The sequence below is a fragment of the Trichoderma citrinoviride genome, assembly GCF_003025115.1.
Source record: "Trichoderma citrinoviride strain TUCIM 6016 unplaced genomic scaffold BBK36scaffold_8, whole genome shotgun sequence".
NCBI lineage: Eukaryota > Fungi > Ascomycota > Sordariomycetes > Hypocreales > Hypocreaceae > Trichoderma > Trichoderma citrinoviride.
This window is the reverse complement of record NW_020194716.1, coordinates 845,446-860,525: the sequence shown is the minus strand read 5'-3', so window position 1 is coordinate 860,525 and position 15,080 is coordinate 845,446. Positions and strand designations below refer to the sequence as shown.

Genomic DNA, 15,080 nt, shown 5'->3' with positions numbered 1-15,080 from the left:
ATCTGTGGCACGTCCCCTTTCCATGTCGGCCTCCTACTTTCTCTCTGTAATCCCGAGAAAAGATGTTCTGAGCAATAGTCTCAGCAATTCTGAAAGAGACAAGTCATCTTCTATCTGGCGTCATCGTTGAATCTGTCAATGACCCCTATTCCGTAGAATCCGAGTCAGCGAACTGGCTCAGCTCATCTCAGTCAACAACCCACAACCTTTGGCAACCACTATCCCTCTGTCCTATCTGCACTCTCTCTGTAATACACTGATTGTCTTAAAAAAAAAAAAAAGCTGAGACTTCTTCATTGTATGGGTGCAGCACAGTTGGTGTAATCTCCCTCGTGTCGTGGTGACTCACCGGCCTTGCAACGCCCCCACTATGACTCTGTCGCCGAACACCACGTCGATGCAAACCAAACCACCAAGAAAGGGGGTCGAAGCAACACCACGGGCCCGGGGAAAGAAAAGGAAATACTGAAGAAAATGAAAGAAGCATTTACCGATACTGTTACCGTAGTGAGGAAGATGACTGTGTAGTGTACATGTACTCCGTGCGGTAATGATGCCCTTTCTGCGGCGGGATGGAAGATGAGGCGAGGCTCCATGGAGCAACCGATGTGTCTTTGTCAACTGCGAGTGCCCATCTCCTCAATGTGACTTTGAGGATCCATGTTGTGTATCTCCTGCGGTGTCCGTGTAAGGGAGCTTGACTTCATTGATAGTATATTGGATCTTGTCGCATTTAAAGAATGGCTCTTCCCAGCTTGAGATTCATTCTTTTTCCAAGCATCAGCATGCAATCATATTTCCTTCTTTTTGAGTTCAGAACGAGCTTCTCAACCATGGGGGTCAGTTGTTACTGTACGCCAATGGCTGAAGTTCAGGGGTTTGAATAGAGCCTTCGCAGAGCTTCCTCCAGTGTTGTACCTCCTCGCCCCGGCAACTCGTATAAGTGAGAAAGAGAATCAGAGATGAACCTCTGTCACGATTCTTCAATCCGAGGCTTGAATGTTTCCAGTGAGTACCTTCACCTTTATTCTCTGCTCTTATCGTCCCGCGTACGTGTACGTGTATACACCCCCTTATATCCGACACGACATCGTCGGTCTGCCGTGATGAGGCGAAAGAAGTTGAACATTTCCATGATACATCTTGTTCATAAAAAGGAAGAGAATCGACATCGTCTGAGCAGCTACCAGAGTGTTTTTTGTTTGAGGGGAAATCGTCACTCCTTGATTTTTCAGTTCCGTCTATGGCTACTCATCTGTAAGGAATAGCATCGCTAACTTGAATATTACTATGGCGAACTCGAAAATCCCCTCAACTAAATCTCAGCAACTTAGGCGAGAGACCCAATCATAGCAATGACCAAACAATAATTGGAGGAATAACAGGTTGAAAACGAAATACAAGACTGTCGCGCCCTAACGACCAATTTCTCGCCCCTTTTCCTCTAAACACCATATCACGCATAGGCTATATAGTCCCAATGCCAAGAAAAGCAAATCCAAAGAAATACAGAAATTCTTCCGTGAAGCAAGTAAAATCGTGCTTTGTGTGCGTTATTGTAGTCGCATTGCGTAAGGCGATATACAGGGCTTGGCAGGCGTACGCGAATGTAAAGACAGAGGGATATCACCTCTTCCCCAGCACCTCCCGCAGAGCTTCGACTTCGGCTTCACGCCTCGCAAGCTTCAGCTTCAGCTCGTCACGCTCCCCCGCCATGTCGCTCAACGCACGCTCCAGGTCGGCGATCCGGTCGAGGCGCTTCTGGCGGTATTTCCGCGCCGCCATGGTGTTGCGCTGCCGCTTGATGGCGGCCTGCGCCTCGTCGTCACACTCGTCGCCGTCCGTCGACCGGGCGGAGCTGCGCTGTTTGGAATGCGAGCGGTCGCTGTGTGTGCTGGTGGGCGACTCCTGGCGGTAGTGATGCGGCGCTGCTGCTGCTGCTGTTGTCGTTGCTGTTGTTGTTGTTGATGATGGCGACAGGCCTGATGGCCCCGGCAGGGTGGACATTTTCGGCGTGGGCATCTGGAAGAAGGCGGCGTTGGGGCTTCCAGGGGCGTAGTAGCTGGGGCCTGGCATGCCCAGTCTGTCCTGTTGGTGGTGTGGCATGCGACTGTTGGCGGCATGGTGGAGGCTTGTGGCGAAGAGATTATGGTGGTTGTCGTTGTGGGTTGAGATGTAGGCTTCCGGAGAGCATATGTCCTCCATCAATGCCTGTTCCGGCCAGTACTTGAACACAAAGTCTCTATCATCAACCATCATTGGCGAGGAAGAACAAGACATGTGTAGGGGTGGTAGTATAGACTTGAAGGACAATCGGTTGCAGATGTGCAGATATATGGAAATCTCCTTGAGACGGTGTAAACGTATTGACTGAGGTGAGGCTTGAATGTAGATATAATACGAGAGGTGACGATGGTGTCCCGTCAAGCATATATACCTATGCGAAAAGAGCCGATTGAGATGTAAAGTGTGGGCATTTTGCGCAGAGGTAGCAATTGCATGGAGTATGGCATGATGACAGGGCCATGGCACGCCAAGTGAAAAGAAGCAATATAGAAAAATTTCGGAATCAACAAACAAGCACTGTCGACATACCGCCTGGATCCATGGTTGCAACTGAGCCCAGGAAGTTGAAGCCCTACACACAAAAAGGCGGAACGGGGAACCGATGGGGGAGAGTTGAGGTTGCAACAACCAGCAAATTAGCGACGGCAACAAGGGTATAGCTCGCCCAATCCTTCGGTGCCAGCGAGATTTCGCGCTGCGGCAGTGCTGTGTTTGCTCAAGGCAATTGCTGCTGTGTCCTTGAGGGTTCATAGGTCCAGCTGAAGGGGCTAGGCCGCGACAGGAAAGGGACATTGAGGACGGGGAGGAGGAGAAGGCTGGCGGGCCTCGTGTTTGACAGAGTTTCCCTTCTCCTTTTGGCCTCGCTTGTCCTTTTTCCTGTTCTCTTCCAGGGTCTTTCAGCTCATATGCTTCCATTCGATAGTCTGGCCTTGTGGTGGCCGGTGGATAGTGAGATTGCAGCTCGAGAGTGTGCGAAAAGGTGTGTGTGTGGGTGCCACGGCTGGCATATAAGCCACGTGCATATTGACATGTTGAGTGGGATGCAGGTGTTAAGCAAAGGAGGAGGGTGGCATTTGTGTAGACTTCCATGCCTAACTAATGTGATTGATGTGCCGATATGCCGTATGATTGTCCAAATGAGAGTGTAGTACTTTATGTACGGTACGTTAGGGGAGCAGAAGTACACGTCGTGACAGATAGTCTCGACGCAAGTTGTCTCGTCCTTGATTGAGTGAATAGTACGAGTGTAACACAGACTCAACCAAACACGCCGGCTTTGAGGTGTAAGCCATGCGCACGGCACCCTTCTTTGACGAGCTGACGGCTCCAATGCCACTCACCCGCCATCGGGCTTACAAGGGTCGTGGAATACGGCAACTGCCCTCCGCTCTTTAGAAAACCCAGATTTCGACTCGAATCGACCCAGGCGCATGGACACGGTCTGTGTGGCTGAGCCGCAAGTGGCCATGACTCTTCATATGATGTGCTCGTATCTTGAACCATCTTGCGTTTCGTGCTGGCTTGCCTCGCCTGGGGGGCCTATCGTGTTCGACCCCGTACAGGCGAGGTTTCCACTCGATGCTGACAAGCGCCGGGAGACGCGAGTTGACGCAAAGGCCCTATATGCGAGCGTGCTGGTTGTAGTATTGCGAACAGTTTTAATTGGCTCTTGCAAAAAAACTCCGCCGTGAAGAAAGCATGCTGTGCTGAAGTCTGCCGAGCGGTCAGCCTAACAATTGGGCTCATACGATGTGATTGCATTGGGGTTTGGGGGGAGCCCGACGATGGTAGGTCTGGCTTTCGATGTCATTTGGGTTGACGAAGAACAGCTTGTTGTAAGACTCGGGCATCACAGGTGAAAGTGCAGTGTGATAGTGCTTATGTTGGTTCCTTCCAGGTGATCCAATGGCTTTTCATTTGTGTTTACAATGTGTCCGCGACAAGACTGACCGGAGTATCCATACCATGACGGGTTGCTGTAAATCAGAGCTCGACAAGTCATCATGTGTCTGGCCCAGAGGCGCGCAGCAATATTCCTCTTGGTCTCACCACAACTTTCATCCAAGCAATTAGCATTCCGTTTTTCTGATCGCCACCTTGCCGTCTGGCCATCATCCACCCCGCTCCCCGGTTCGCAGCTTTGAGGTGCTTATGGCTTGCCGTGCCGCCGTGCGGGAACTAGACAGGGCAAGGAGAATAGGTAGGACATGCCGGCGATTACAAGTACGCGATGATTCTTAGTATATGCCGAAGAGAGAAAGACGTTACTCCATCAATACAAATATGGGGAATGGATGGACTCAATCTACAACCAACAGCATGACGACAACTACCTTACATGCAAAACCTTGTGGTAGTTGTGCTCGGATTCATAGTCTCAGCATCCCACCTGATGTGCTCAACTGCGCAGCGTACCTGTACCTCTACTCGGCGCCAACCGCCTCCCCACGCTCCGCCTCCATCTAGAGCCACGCCCCGGCAGCCGTGGGACAACATGAGCCCGTACATGTAGCGCCTGCTGGTAGGGCTGGCTGCTAGACTAGTGGCCTCGTGTCAGAGAGGGGGCTACCTTACCTTATGTCAAAGCACGAGTTCCGTAGGACCAGCGACTGCCGGGCTCGACTACTACTACTAGGACGTTACATGCCGACAGCCTGAGAGTTGTTGGCTACATGTGTTAAGATGGAAGTCAGGCAACCGGATACCATCTTATGTTCGTGCGTATTCTTTCTCTCTTACATCTCATTGTTGCTAGACAACAGCGGCCAGCGAATTGAGTAGCTTCGACCCGTCTTATAGGGGGGGGTTGACTGCCTTATCCCGCTCTCCTTCCACTGTTGAACCCGAAATATGGTAAAGGTAATGAATTCAATCATTAAGAAGAGGTTTGAAACATTTGAATTCAATTTATCAAGGAAAACCGAGCGGGATAAATCGCATCAGCACCTGTGCGCCCCGAGATCGGTCATACGCTCCTCGCGGAGAGCTTTCCGCGCCGAGACCACGGGGACGGTTCCTTTTGGTCTCCTAGCCTATGGGGGGGACTCTATCCGTCTATATACAGATAGGCTTGATATATCGACATGTGCTAAAATTACAGAATATCTCGGAAGGGTTGACAAGTGTGTCTAGATCCGTATACCGCTTCATAGTCACAATTGATTTTATATATGCTCCTCTTTACACCAATCGCATGCCTACGTGCGTCTCCCCACAAGTGTATATTAGATAGCCTTCTTCTTTCATCCGCAATGCAACAAGGCTGCATATGCATAGCTTCTCTCCCTGATAATACTAGCAGTAGTATTACAACGCAAAGCACAGCTTCGGTAACATCGTTTACAAGTAAGCTGACAACTCCAGACGAGGCCTGACAGCATAGCAAAGTATTACAACTAATTGATCGACTTTCATACAAATAAGGAGGCGCGGATTTCAAGCCATCATCTCGACCATATAATTACTTCTAATCTAAACAGCACAACAAGACAACCTCACAAAAAAAAAACCAGCTTTTGCTTACCGGCCCGTGAGTCGTATCTCGGCGTACCGCAACGGCACGTAGAGCAACGAGCTCACAGCAAACGCCATCTCGAACCCAATGTCGCCCGTCGTCTTCGCAATGGGCCCCTGCCACCACACCTGGTCCATGCAGGGGATGACCAGCCCAAAGGAGAGAACCCCGCTGGCCAGGGCCGCGACGCCGAGAGGGAGCTTCTTCGCGTCGCTCCAGATGGCGTGGTCGTACGAGGCGTAGTTCTGGCGGCGGAACACGACGTGCTCGACGATGACGATGCCGACAAAGGCCGCGGACCAGTAGCCGATGAGGGAGACAAAGTTCTCCAGGCTCTCGAAGAAGTCGCCGACGGCGGTGATGGCCACGGCAATGATGATGCCGGTGATGACGATGGAGAAGAGGTATCGAGGCACCTTGAACAGCCACGGGGCCAGGGTCTGGAAGTTGAGCGTGATGGCGTAAAACGTCCCGCACGTGTTGCCCAGCAGGGAGAGCGCCAGGATCACGACGACGAACTTGCCAAAGTTGCCCGCGGGCGAGAGCATCGCCGCCATGACGCCGCCGGCCGAGTACAGGTCGAAGGCCTCTTGCCACTCGGGGTTGTTGGGCATCGCTCCCGCAACCGCGGCGCCGAGCACCATGAGCAGCACGGTCGGGATGAGCAGGCCCCAGTAAGTGTATTGGAAGACCCGCCAGCTGCCTGTTGTTAGACTCTGGATGTTGCATAGGTTCCAAAAGGACATGGCATATAAAGGGCTTAGCCACTTACGATGGAACTTTGGGATCGAAATAGGTGGTAAAGTCGCTCGCTAGAGGGGCAAAGGGGATCTGGTAGCTGGCAATGATCATGCCAAAGTTGAGGATGCCGGAAGCCGTGGCCGGTGCCTCGGGGGCGGCCTGCTTCTTGAGGCCTGAACCGGCACAGCCAGTAGCAATGACGACGCTGATAATGGCCGGAATGGGCGCATACGTCTCGTAGATGTGCAGGACCCTGAAGCCGCAGAAAGAAACGAGCAGGGACAGCACCGCAATGATGACAATGCCGAGGTCTTCATTGATGGACCCGTTGGAGATGGCCGAGAGACACTGCCCGCCCGTGATGCAGATGATGACAGTGAAGCCCGTCATGCTCGCCAGGTTCAGCAAGACGGGGATGGATACAATGTATCGGCTGGAGATGCAATTGGCCGTCGTTAGTGAATCTGGATCTTTGGTGCAGAAAGAGATGTTTCTTACCCAAAGCTGTACCGGGCCTGGATCATCTGCCTCATGCCCGTCTTGGGGCCCAGGATGGCGAGATACGCCGGCGGGATGGTTGACAGCATGCAGAAGAACAAGATGACGAGGGACGAGTCCCTCAGGCTGAGGCCATAGGACAGGGGACCCAGCATGCCAAAGGTGATGCTGCGGGAGAGAGTCAGCAGGATGCTCGTATAAGGTAAGGTACTTTGCTGAGAAGCCAGCTTACCCCAGAATGTTGGTGTTGATGGAGAACCAGAGGGTAAAGATGTTGAAGAAGCGGGTGGCGGTGCGCTCCTCGACGGGCACGGGCAGGATGCCGCGCTCCTCGACACGGCCAGCTCGCAGGACCTTGTGGAGCAGCGACTCCTCGTCGCTGTGGTTGCCATCCTTTTCTCTCACGGGCACCTCGGATGCCTCTACCGTATCCACCAGCATCTGTGCGGCTCGTTTGGGTGGGAACGGCTGCTTGAGCGGGAGTTTGTCTGAAGTCTGTCTGCAGTCTGCAGTCTGGGGGGCGTCTATAAGCCCGATTCTCCAATGCCTTTCCGCTCGGGGATTCTCAACCTCGGTGTTGACCAAAGTAACAGACAACTAGACCAGATGCAAATGAAAGACAAGACGTCAAAGGTCACCGCATAACATGACGCTTCAGCAGGTATTACCGCCCTTGTGAAATCTCAGAAGAAGCAGACCGAGGGAAACTCGATGAAGTAATACATAATAAGTGAGTCAAAATTTCGCCTCCCGACACTGGGCGAGCGGCCTTCCGGTTCCGCCCCTCCGCCTCCTCCTCCTCCTCCTTCCAGACCCAGAAAGAAGCCCCGGCCAGGGAACAAAAAATTCTTTTCGCAGCCAGAAGTGGACTAGAAGGCCGTCGCTGTCCAATCACAGGGGCCACGGCGATCGACGGGCTTCGATCAGCGACCGGCCCGAGCGACGAGATGAAGAGAGATCAAATTGCCTGCAGCCACTCCGCCGCTTGGACAGGAACAGGGTTAGTCTTGGCTTGGCTTGTGATAAGGTGGTTGAGGGTTGAGGTGGGATTAGGTAATCATGGCCTCGATATGCTACTACCTACCTTACCTATCACGACATGGCATACAAATACTACCTCATGGATTGAATGGTCATGTATAGGTGCATCTGATCAATTGGAGACGAAGATTGTTTAGGACCTTTAAACACTGTAGGAACTATTCATGTTGTTGCGGTTAAAGTCGCAATCCGGTACTGTGAAGCAGTTTGTATTCTTTCCTCCGTCATGCTCTGGATGAGAGACATGCACAAGTTGAAATAACCACGGAACAAAGGAACAATGTCATCTTGAGTTCAGGCAAAGTCAGACAGTCTGGGTAGAATAGAAGGCAAATCACCTATATATCGCCCCCTAAGCACACAGACTGATCCTCAGCTCTGCAACTTCACTTGATTCCACGCGTAGTCTTACCCTACAAGTACCGAGATGTCGTCAACAATCCAGCCACTCTCCCAAAAAGAACCATGTTTGACAGGCAGGGTATACTTGTACATTATGAATCCTCATCAGCATATGGTTTACACATCTACGGACCACTGCCCGCTTGCGACTTCTTGCGAAAAAAGCCCCCCAGTGCCCCCATCAACGCTCCAAGTCCCTTCTCGTGACTGTCCTTCTCCAGCCCGTCTCGAATCCATCCTGGCAGCTTCCCTCGGATCCGATCCGTGCCATACCGTCTATCGACCAATATAATCGCCGCATAGTCCCCGCGGTGCCGGATAGCCCGACCAATACTCTGGTTGACCGCCCGCATGCAGGCGATTTCGTAAAAGTCCCGCGCCGCCTGCTTGGATTGAGCCGTTGCCTCGCCGCGGCCTTGCCCTTGTTTGATGAGCCGAGCTTCGGTCGTAGACTCGATGTATTCGAGCTTTGCCTTCCAGTCGGGCGAGGCAATGTTCGGATACGGCAGTCCAATGACCATCACACACCGTCCCAGGCGGTCCGAGAAGTTGATTCCTTCGGACATCTTGCCGCCGACAACACTCAAGAGTAACGCTCCGGTGCGCTTATCCCCAGCTGGCCGGGCCCCGAGGATCGCTTGGGAGTAATCCCGCAGCACATCTTCGCTTGTTTCCCCCTTGGAGTCTCTGAAAACCGATTTTCGGGCTTGAAGCCGATCCCATGTGGTCTGGGAGCTCTCCCCCTGGCGTTGCTGCCACACCTTCACAATCTCGTCAAGGTAGCCATAGCTAGGAAAGAAAACGACCACTCCGTCAGGCACAATGTTACAAACGTTCAAGATCGCCAGTCCCAACTGGGTCATCATCTCTCTGTTCCCTCGCTGCTTGAAACTGAACTCGAACGGAGGCGCCGCGGGATTGCTCGAAGCGAGAGTCCAGACGCACAGGTTCTCTGGCGGAATAACATGCCCGCAGCTAAGTGATGTCACCTTCTCGGGTTCAAGGGTAGGAAACAATTGGTCCTTGTAGTCTTGGAAGGGCGACATGGTTCCGCCCGCCAAGATGACCGCCCTGGCGCTTGAGGCAACCGACGAGAAGGCGTGAGTTGGCGACAGAAGGAGGTAGCTGAGTTTCACGTCCGTCGTGGTCCCGTGAGTTTTTTGGTAGAATATCCGGCCCTCGGAGCTGAGATTCGTAAGGGCGATGAGGAATGAGACTAGAGTATGGAGGACGGGAGTGGCGGCTTTGGCAGGTCCAGGCGTGCTGCCGTCTGCCCCGTTCTCAACGTGAGCCACGTAGCTCTCAATCTTATAGGCCAATTTCGATTCCTGTATGTACTGGATGAGTTCGTAGATGTTCATCTGGTCAATGCCTTTGCGCCTCGTGAGGTCATTTGGGTCGACAATCCCATGTTCGTCCTAGATGGAATTAGCCAGGCAATCGCCAAGACAGCACTGTTCCCGGCCGTACCTTGAGTTTCAGGGCCCCTTCAAGCCATTCTGAAAGCCCGTCAATGATCCTCCCAACCCTCCCTACGTTGACTCGATTTATTCCCTTCAACTTCTTGCCAAACCGTTTGACGTAGACTCCGAGCATCTGGCGACCCCTGCGCAGATCGCTCAACTGAATCTCTGCGGCGTGCACGTTGGATATTGCATCGAGAATGTTATGCGCCTCGTCGATTATCACCACGTTTCCCTCCAGCTTGATGCCCAAAGCCTCGCGAGCACTCTGCTGCAGCAGAAGCGGGTATGGTAGTGTGATGATTTCAGCTCCGGGCAAGGCCGTGCGGGAGGCATAGTAGGGGCATATTGACAAGGACTTTCCGAGGAGATGCAAGTCTTCGATATCGGGGAGTGTCGCCAGAGCAGAGTCTCGAAACTGGTGTGTTTGGCTGAGTAGCTCCTCCTTGGGCACAAAGGAGCATTTCTTGCCAGATTTTGCTTGTTGGAGCTCCGCGCAGCGGTCATTGATGGCTTGAACAGACCCAAGGCGAGCAACAGATGGATTGATGCAGAGCTTTTGCCGCGATGATAACGGCAACAGCTTCACGGGCTCCATTGGGGAGACATCTGACGCTTTTGCAACAGACGGTGGCAGCGAGGGCGGGAACACTGGGCGGCGCAGCTCTGATATGAACTGTGACAATTGCGAATGAGTTCTGGATGTATAGTAGATCTATCGCAAGAGGTTACTATAAGGTGCGCTGAGATCAGGGTCGATGTTCGCACCTTGACTTTCTCCTCGAGTATGTCATCCTCATCCGCCTTATTCTTCACGCGCCCCCCCAGGCCGATCTTTTCGAGAATCTCCCGTGATTCCGTACTTAGGCCGGACAAGGCATCTCGTTCGCTTACTTCATCATCATCAGCATCCAGCAGCCATTCGGCATCTTCGTCCGCTGTGGTTTCAGGAGCTGCAGAAACGTCATCCACACGACGTCTCTTTCGACCTCTTTCCTCCTGCGCCTTTTCCTTCAGCCGGATAGACGCGAGGCGCTTCTCTCTGTCTTCCCACTGCCGTAGCAGTTCATTCCGTTTCCGGGATAGAAGCTGCTCAACGATCCAGGCTGGTTCATCTTTGTACGACTCTCCTGCTTCCCGCAGCGCTGCCTCTTGCCTGGTGGCCTTGTGATTCCGAAGCCATGTCAGAGATGCGCAGATGAGCGAGAGAGATTTACCCTGAGATGGTCATCAGTATGTATCCCCGCGCTTGTGGCAACGACACTCTCTTCAAAGTCCAAGGCTACTCAAAGAGATGCTATTCAAGGTTGAGGTTGCCCTGACCTGTTCCCTGAGGGAGGGTGGTTAACCTACAGTTCCAGTCGGGCTTTCCAGAATCCCTACTTGCCCGTTCCCAGTCTCTAGGACCCGATACACCGTCTGCATAAACTGGTTCTGGACATCATACGGGGTATATGGATGGTGGAAATCAAGGCTCGACAGCTCGTGCGCGAGGCCGTCAACTTGCTCTGTCATGGCCATCCTGTCACTTGACTCATTGTGCTAGTACTGGTTATGTCTTCATCACGTGTCTTGCTTGCTCAACGATGCGAAGAGCGTCATCGCATCGCTTTTGCTGGTGTCGAAACGCGTCTGATGGCGTCGCGCGGGCGGTGAGAGTAGCATTGGATTCTCTCAACAGCAGTGCGCAGGATGGCAATTGGCTCATATTACCCCACATTGCGATAAGGGCGATAACAGTCTATCACGGTCCTGCCGCGAAACCACGTGGGGCACCTTTGCCTTCTGCACGTGATTGCAAATCGCCAATTTTAGTCCAGGCGCGGCCGCGCACATCACAATCGGGCTTAGGGCTGTGCTGCCCTCTCGCCTAACAATTTTCCGGGGCCGCAGCAAGTGCCAAAGCCGCTGGCCGCAAAAACATCACCACCCACTTTCAAGTCCTTCGACGCAACACATCGGAGAAGCGACAACACCACAACCGTCGCCATGCCTACCCGAACTTCAAAGACCCGCAAGCAGTACGTTGATGAGCCCGCCTGGATGAATGGAATGACCCTGGATTGGACCTTTTGTCGGCTGTCGAAGTCTTGAGGGCGCTGCCTTTTGCGGTGACTCTCTGGAACGGCGCGCGATGAAGGACGACGAGGAGAAGATGGAGATTTTTTGCAGGTTGCAATGGAAGGCTAACATATTGCTTTTTTCTCGCCATATAGCCGCGGTCACGTCTCCGCCGGAAAGGGTCGTGTCGGCAAGCACCGCAAGCATCCCGGTGGTCGTGGTCTGGCCGGTGGTCAGCACCACCACCGTACCAACATGGACAAGGTTCGAACCGACTTTACAACGACGAGGAGAGGCGCCGAAACAGATTGACTGACCCGTTACGACAGTACCACCCCGGTTACTTCGGTAAGGTTGGTATGCGGTACTTCCACAAGCAGCAGAACCACTTCTGGAAGCCCATCATCAACCTCGACAAGGTACTTTGCCATCCTTTTCCGCGCGACGAGTACCCTCTCTCTTTCTGGTTTTTCTCGGGACAATAGGGGGAGCTTTGGGGGGGAGTTTCATGAGATGTCAGAAAGAGAAGGGGGTATATCGGGCGTGTTTCGTGGAAGCAACGAATTGGCTAACGAGAGGAAATCTAGCTGTGGTCGCTCGTCCCCACCGAGACCCGTGATGCCTACATCTCCGGCGAGAAGAAGGACACCGTCCCCGTCCTCGACCTCCTGCCCCTGGGCTACTCCAAGCTGCTCGGCAAGGGCCGCATTCCCGAAATCCCCCTGGTTGTCCGCGCACGATGGGTCAGCAAGCTCGCTGAGCAGAAGATCAAGGAGGCTGGTGGTGTCGTCGAGCTGGTTGCGTAAATTGGCATTAAAAAATCAAACATGCTGGTGTGTGCTGGAGTAAGGCTTGTGGATTTGGAACCGGGCACTTTTTCTCAAAGGTGGAAAATAGAAATCCCTTCGCCTTTCACCCCAAATGTATACCGAGACAAGTGGTCTTCTTTTTTGGGGAACAAGAAGGGATTGGGTTGGTCGGCTACGAGCATTGCATCAGGGACTCTTGAACGGAGTTTGTTAACGAATGAAAAATTAAAAAATTCGCCCATTGGTCCCGTCAACCTCGCCTTGCGTGCAAGATGAGGTAGACCCTGTTTCAACACTTTGTGTCCGAGGGATGGCATTCACAATCGGTTACACGAAACTGGACGGATCCAGATTCATGATTCAGCCATTGTCTACTCTACCTATGTAGCAGCGGCCAAGAGTTGATATAGTAGTAATGCTCCAAAACGCCGACATCAATCCAAACACCGTCATACCATAGATGGTCATCTGTGTAGTACATCTTGGTCCATCCCCTACCAAAAGGCCGATGGTCCCCCATTGTTCGTTTCATCATGCATGTCCAAATCCAGCTAATGCGTAACGGTCGTCATTATGTATTATGCTAGTAGTTCCTACAGAGAGAGGGTCTCTTGATTCATGCTGGCAGCATGTCGACCTCGTCTTCGTCAGCAGTTTCCTGGGACGCCATCCCAATGTTCAAAAACTCATGCTCCAGGGCCTCTTGCGCCGTGATGCGTCGGCTCGGGTCCAGCTCCATGCACCGCTCCAGAAATCGAATCGCCAGCTTCTCGTCGGGCGTCAACGGCTTGTCTTCCGTCCTGCACGTGCTCCACAGGATAATCTTCTCCATGGTGAAGCCCTGCTGGCCAATGGTGGGTATCGTCGTCTCGAAGACGCAGCCGTGCAGCAGTCCGGCCGCCTTCATCCGCTTGGTCCCGAATATCGTTGCAATTTCAATCATTGCCTCGACGTCGTCGGCGGAGTTGAAGAAGGGGAACCGCTTGGACAGAATGGTGAGGAGTATCACGCCAGCCGACCAGATGTCGATGGCCGTGGTCTGCTCCGTGCACTTGAAGAGCACCTCAGGGGCGCGGAAGCCTCGAGTTCCCGCGCGATTGGCGCGGCGGGAGGGTCGCGTGTCGGATTTTGGATAGCCCGGCTGGGTGGTCATGGAGGTCTGCGCCCAGACGGAGGAGGCCTGGCGATGTTTCCGGATTTCCCGCGTCTCGTGGCAGAGACATTGCTTGCTGTCAGTGCCTTCTCGCTCGGCCAAGCCAAAGTCGACGAGGACGCCGTGCTGGGTCGTGGGATCGTAGAGGAAGTTGGTGGGCTTGATGTCTCGGTGGAGTATCTTGTGCTCGTGTACGCTCTTGAGAGCAGTGAAGAGCGAGCGGAGGTAGATGGCGATGTCAGGGATCGTCATCTCTCGAAAGTAGGCTCGGAAGTCGCCGTGTCGGAAGTAGGGGAGGATGGCAACGACTTGATCGGTATGGCGGAAGGCGGTGATGAGAGGGCAGACTGAAGGGCATTGTCGTAGGTCGTGGAGGAGCTCCAGCTCGTTGAGGATGCGAGCCGGGCTGGATGTGACGTAGATCTTCTTTATAGCAACATAGCGCGCTCGCTTACGAGGAGAGCGGGACCGACTCGAGCGGCCCTTGAGAGGAGGAGGTGTCCATTTTGACAAGTCGTTCTCGTGGTCCCAGCTGTTGTCGTATCGGTCGTAGTGGACGTCCTCGGCCTTGAAGACGGTGGAAAACGTACCTAAAGAAACAGACAGTAAGCACTTGGCTAGGGGGATTCGAGCAATAGGAGATCAACACACCTTCTCCAATCCGCTTGATCAGCCGATACCGATCTCGAAAGCCGGGGAAATCTTGCTGCAGTCTGTCCATGTCGGCCTGCACGCTGCTTTCGACCTGCTCCTCGTCCGAGCTCTCCTCCTCCTCCTCCTCTTCTTCCTCTTCCTCGGGCTCCTCCTCCGCCTCGGGCTCGCCAATCGTGGCAGCGTCCTGGCCGTCTACATCGTCCTCGTCCACCATGACCTCCGTCTCCTCTGTCCTCGCATCCTCGTGGATATCGAAGGCGTCCTCCACTGGCCGCAGCATAGCCGTCGCCATGGCTGCCGGCTTCCCTTCAAAGAATTGGGACGTGGAAGCACTGCAAAACTGTATCCCGGCCAAGCTCAACGGCGTTTATCTTCCAAGAAAAACAGCAAAAGAGTCAATACTGAGAGTCAATTGGCCTTCACCGTGATTCAGCAATCAAAACAAAAAGGCCATGTACAAGCTCTATCAAGCTGAGATCATGCAACAGTAAATCAGATCAATTCAATGCAGGTCCCAGCCCAGCGAGGTGCTGGGTTCTTCTAGGGCCTATGGAGGGGCGTTTTTGGCGGCTTCGGGCAGCTGCAGCGGCTGCTCAGTGGCTGGACACGCGCCCGGGCAGCGCATGGCGGGGCGTCCAGGGCAAGCGGAAGCCTTGTCGCGTCCAAAGAAAATAAAC

At 53.4% G+C, this 15,080-nt stretch overlaps 5 protein-coding genes across 5 annotated transcripts; 1 reads left to right on the top strand and 4 right to left on the bottom strand.

The window, feature by feature from the left end:
• Window positions 1-1,626: 1,626 nt before the first annotated feature.
• Window positions 1,627-2,256, bottom strand: BBK36DRAFT_1169461 (hypothetical protein; the record flags this gene model as incomplete). Its single annotated transcript, XM_024895317.1, has 1 exon — window positions 1,627-2,256. One exon carries the CDS (start codon window positions 2,254-2,256, stop codon window positions 1,627-1,629), a length of 630 nt encoding a protein of 209 aa, XP_024749087.1.
• Window positions 2,257-5,292: 3,036 nt separating this feature from the next.
• BBK36DRAFT_1135553 (cytosine-purine permease) lies at window positions 5,293-7,616 on the bottom strand. Its single transcript, XM_024892682.1, has 7 exons — window positions 7,432-7,616; window positions 7,053-7,331; window positions 6,821-6,988; window positions 6,354-6,755; window positions 5,587-6,280; window positions 5,389-5,407; window positions 5,293-5,340 (listed from the first exon to the last, which is right to left on the bottom strand). Exons 2-5 carry the CDS (start codon window positions 7,259-7,261, stop codon window positions 5,587-5,589), a joined length of 1,473 nt encoding a protein of 490 aa, XP_024749086.1. The 5' UTR covers window positions 7,262-7,331; window positions 7,432-7,616; the 3' UTR covers window positions 5,293-5,340; window positions 5,389-5,407.
• A 772-nt stretch (window positions 7,617-8,388) lies between these two features.
• BBK36DRAFT_1202640 (DNA repair helicase) lies at window positions 8,389-11,270 on the bottom strand (the record flags this gene model as incomplete). The annotated part of the gene is made up of 4 exons (XM_024897233.1): window positions 11,080-11,270; window positions 10,543-10,944; window positions 9,719-10,441; window positions 8,389-9,681 (listed from the first exon to the last, which is right to left on the bottom strand). The coding sequence occupies exons 1-4, from the start codon at window positions 11,245-11,247 to the stop codon at window positions 8,389-8,391; spliced, it is 2,586 nt and encodes an 861-aa protein (XP_024749085.1). The 5' UTR covers window positions 11,248-11,270.
• Window positions 11,271-11,715: 445 nt separating this feature from the next.
• Window positions 11,716-12,593, top strand: BBK36DRAFT_1121026 (ribosomal protein L28; the record flags this gene model as incomplete). The annotated part of the gene is made up of 4 exons (XM_024890774.1): window positions 11,716-11,747; window positions 11,943-12,051; window positions 12,117-12,206; window positions 12,375-12,593. The coding sequence occupies 4 exons, from the start codon at window positions 11,716-11,718 to the stop codon at window positions 12,591-12,593; spliced, it is 450 nt and encodes a 149-aa protein (XP_024749084.1).
• Window positions 12,594-13,212: 619 nt separating this feature from the next.
• Window positions 13,213-14,695, bottom strand: BBK36DRAFT_1159891 (kinase-like protein; the record flags this gene model as incomplete). The annotated part of the gene is made up of 2 exons (XM_024894240.1): window positions 13,213-14,339; window positions 14,401-14,695. 2 exons carry the CDS (start codon window positions 14,693-14,695, stop codon window positions 13,213-13,215), a joined length of 1,422 nt encoding a protein of 473 aa, XP_024749083.1.
• Between the last annotated feature and the right edge of the window lie 385 nt (window positions 14,696-15,080).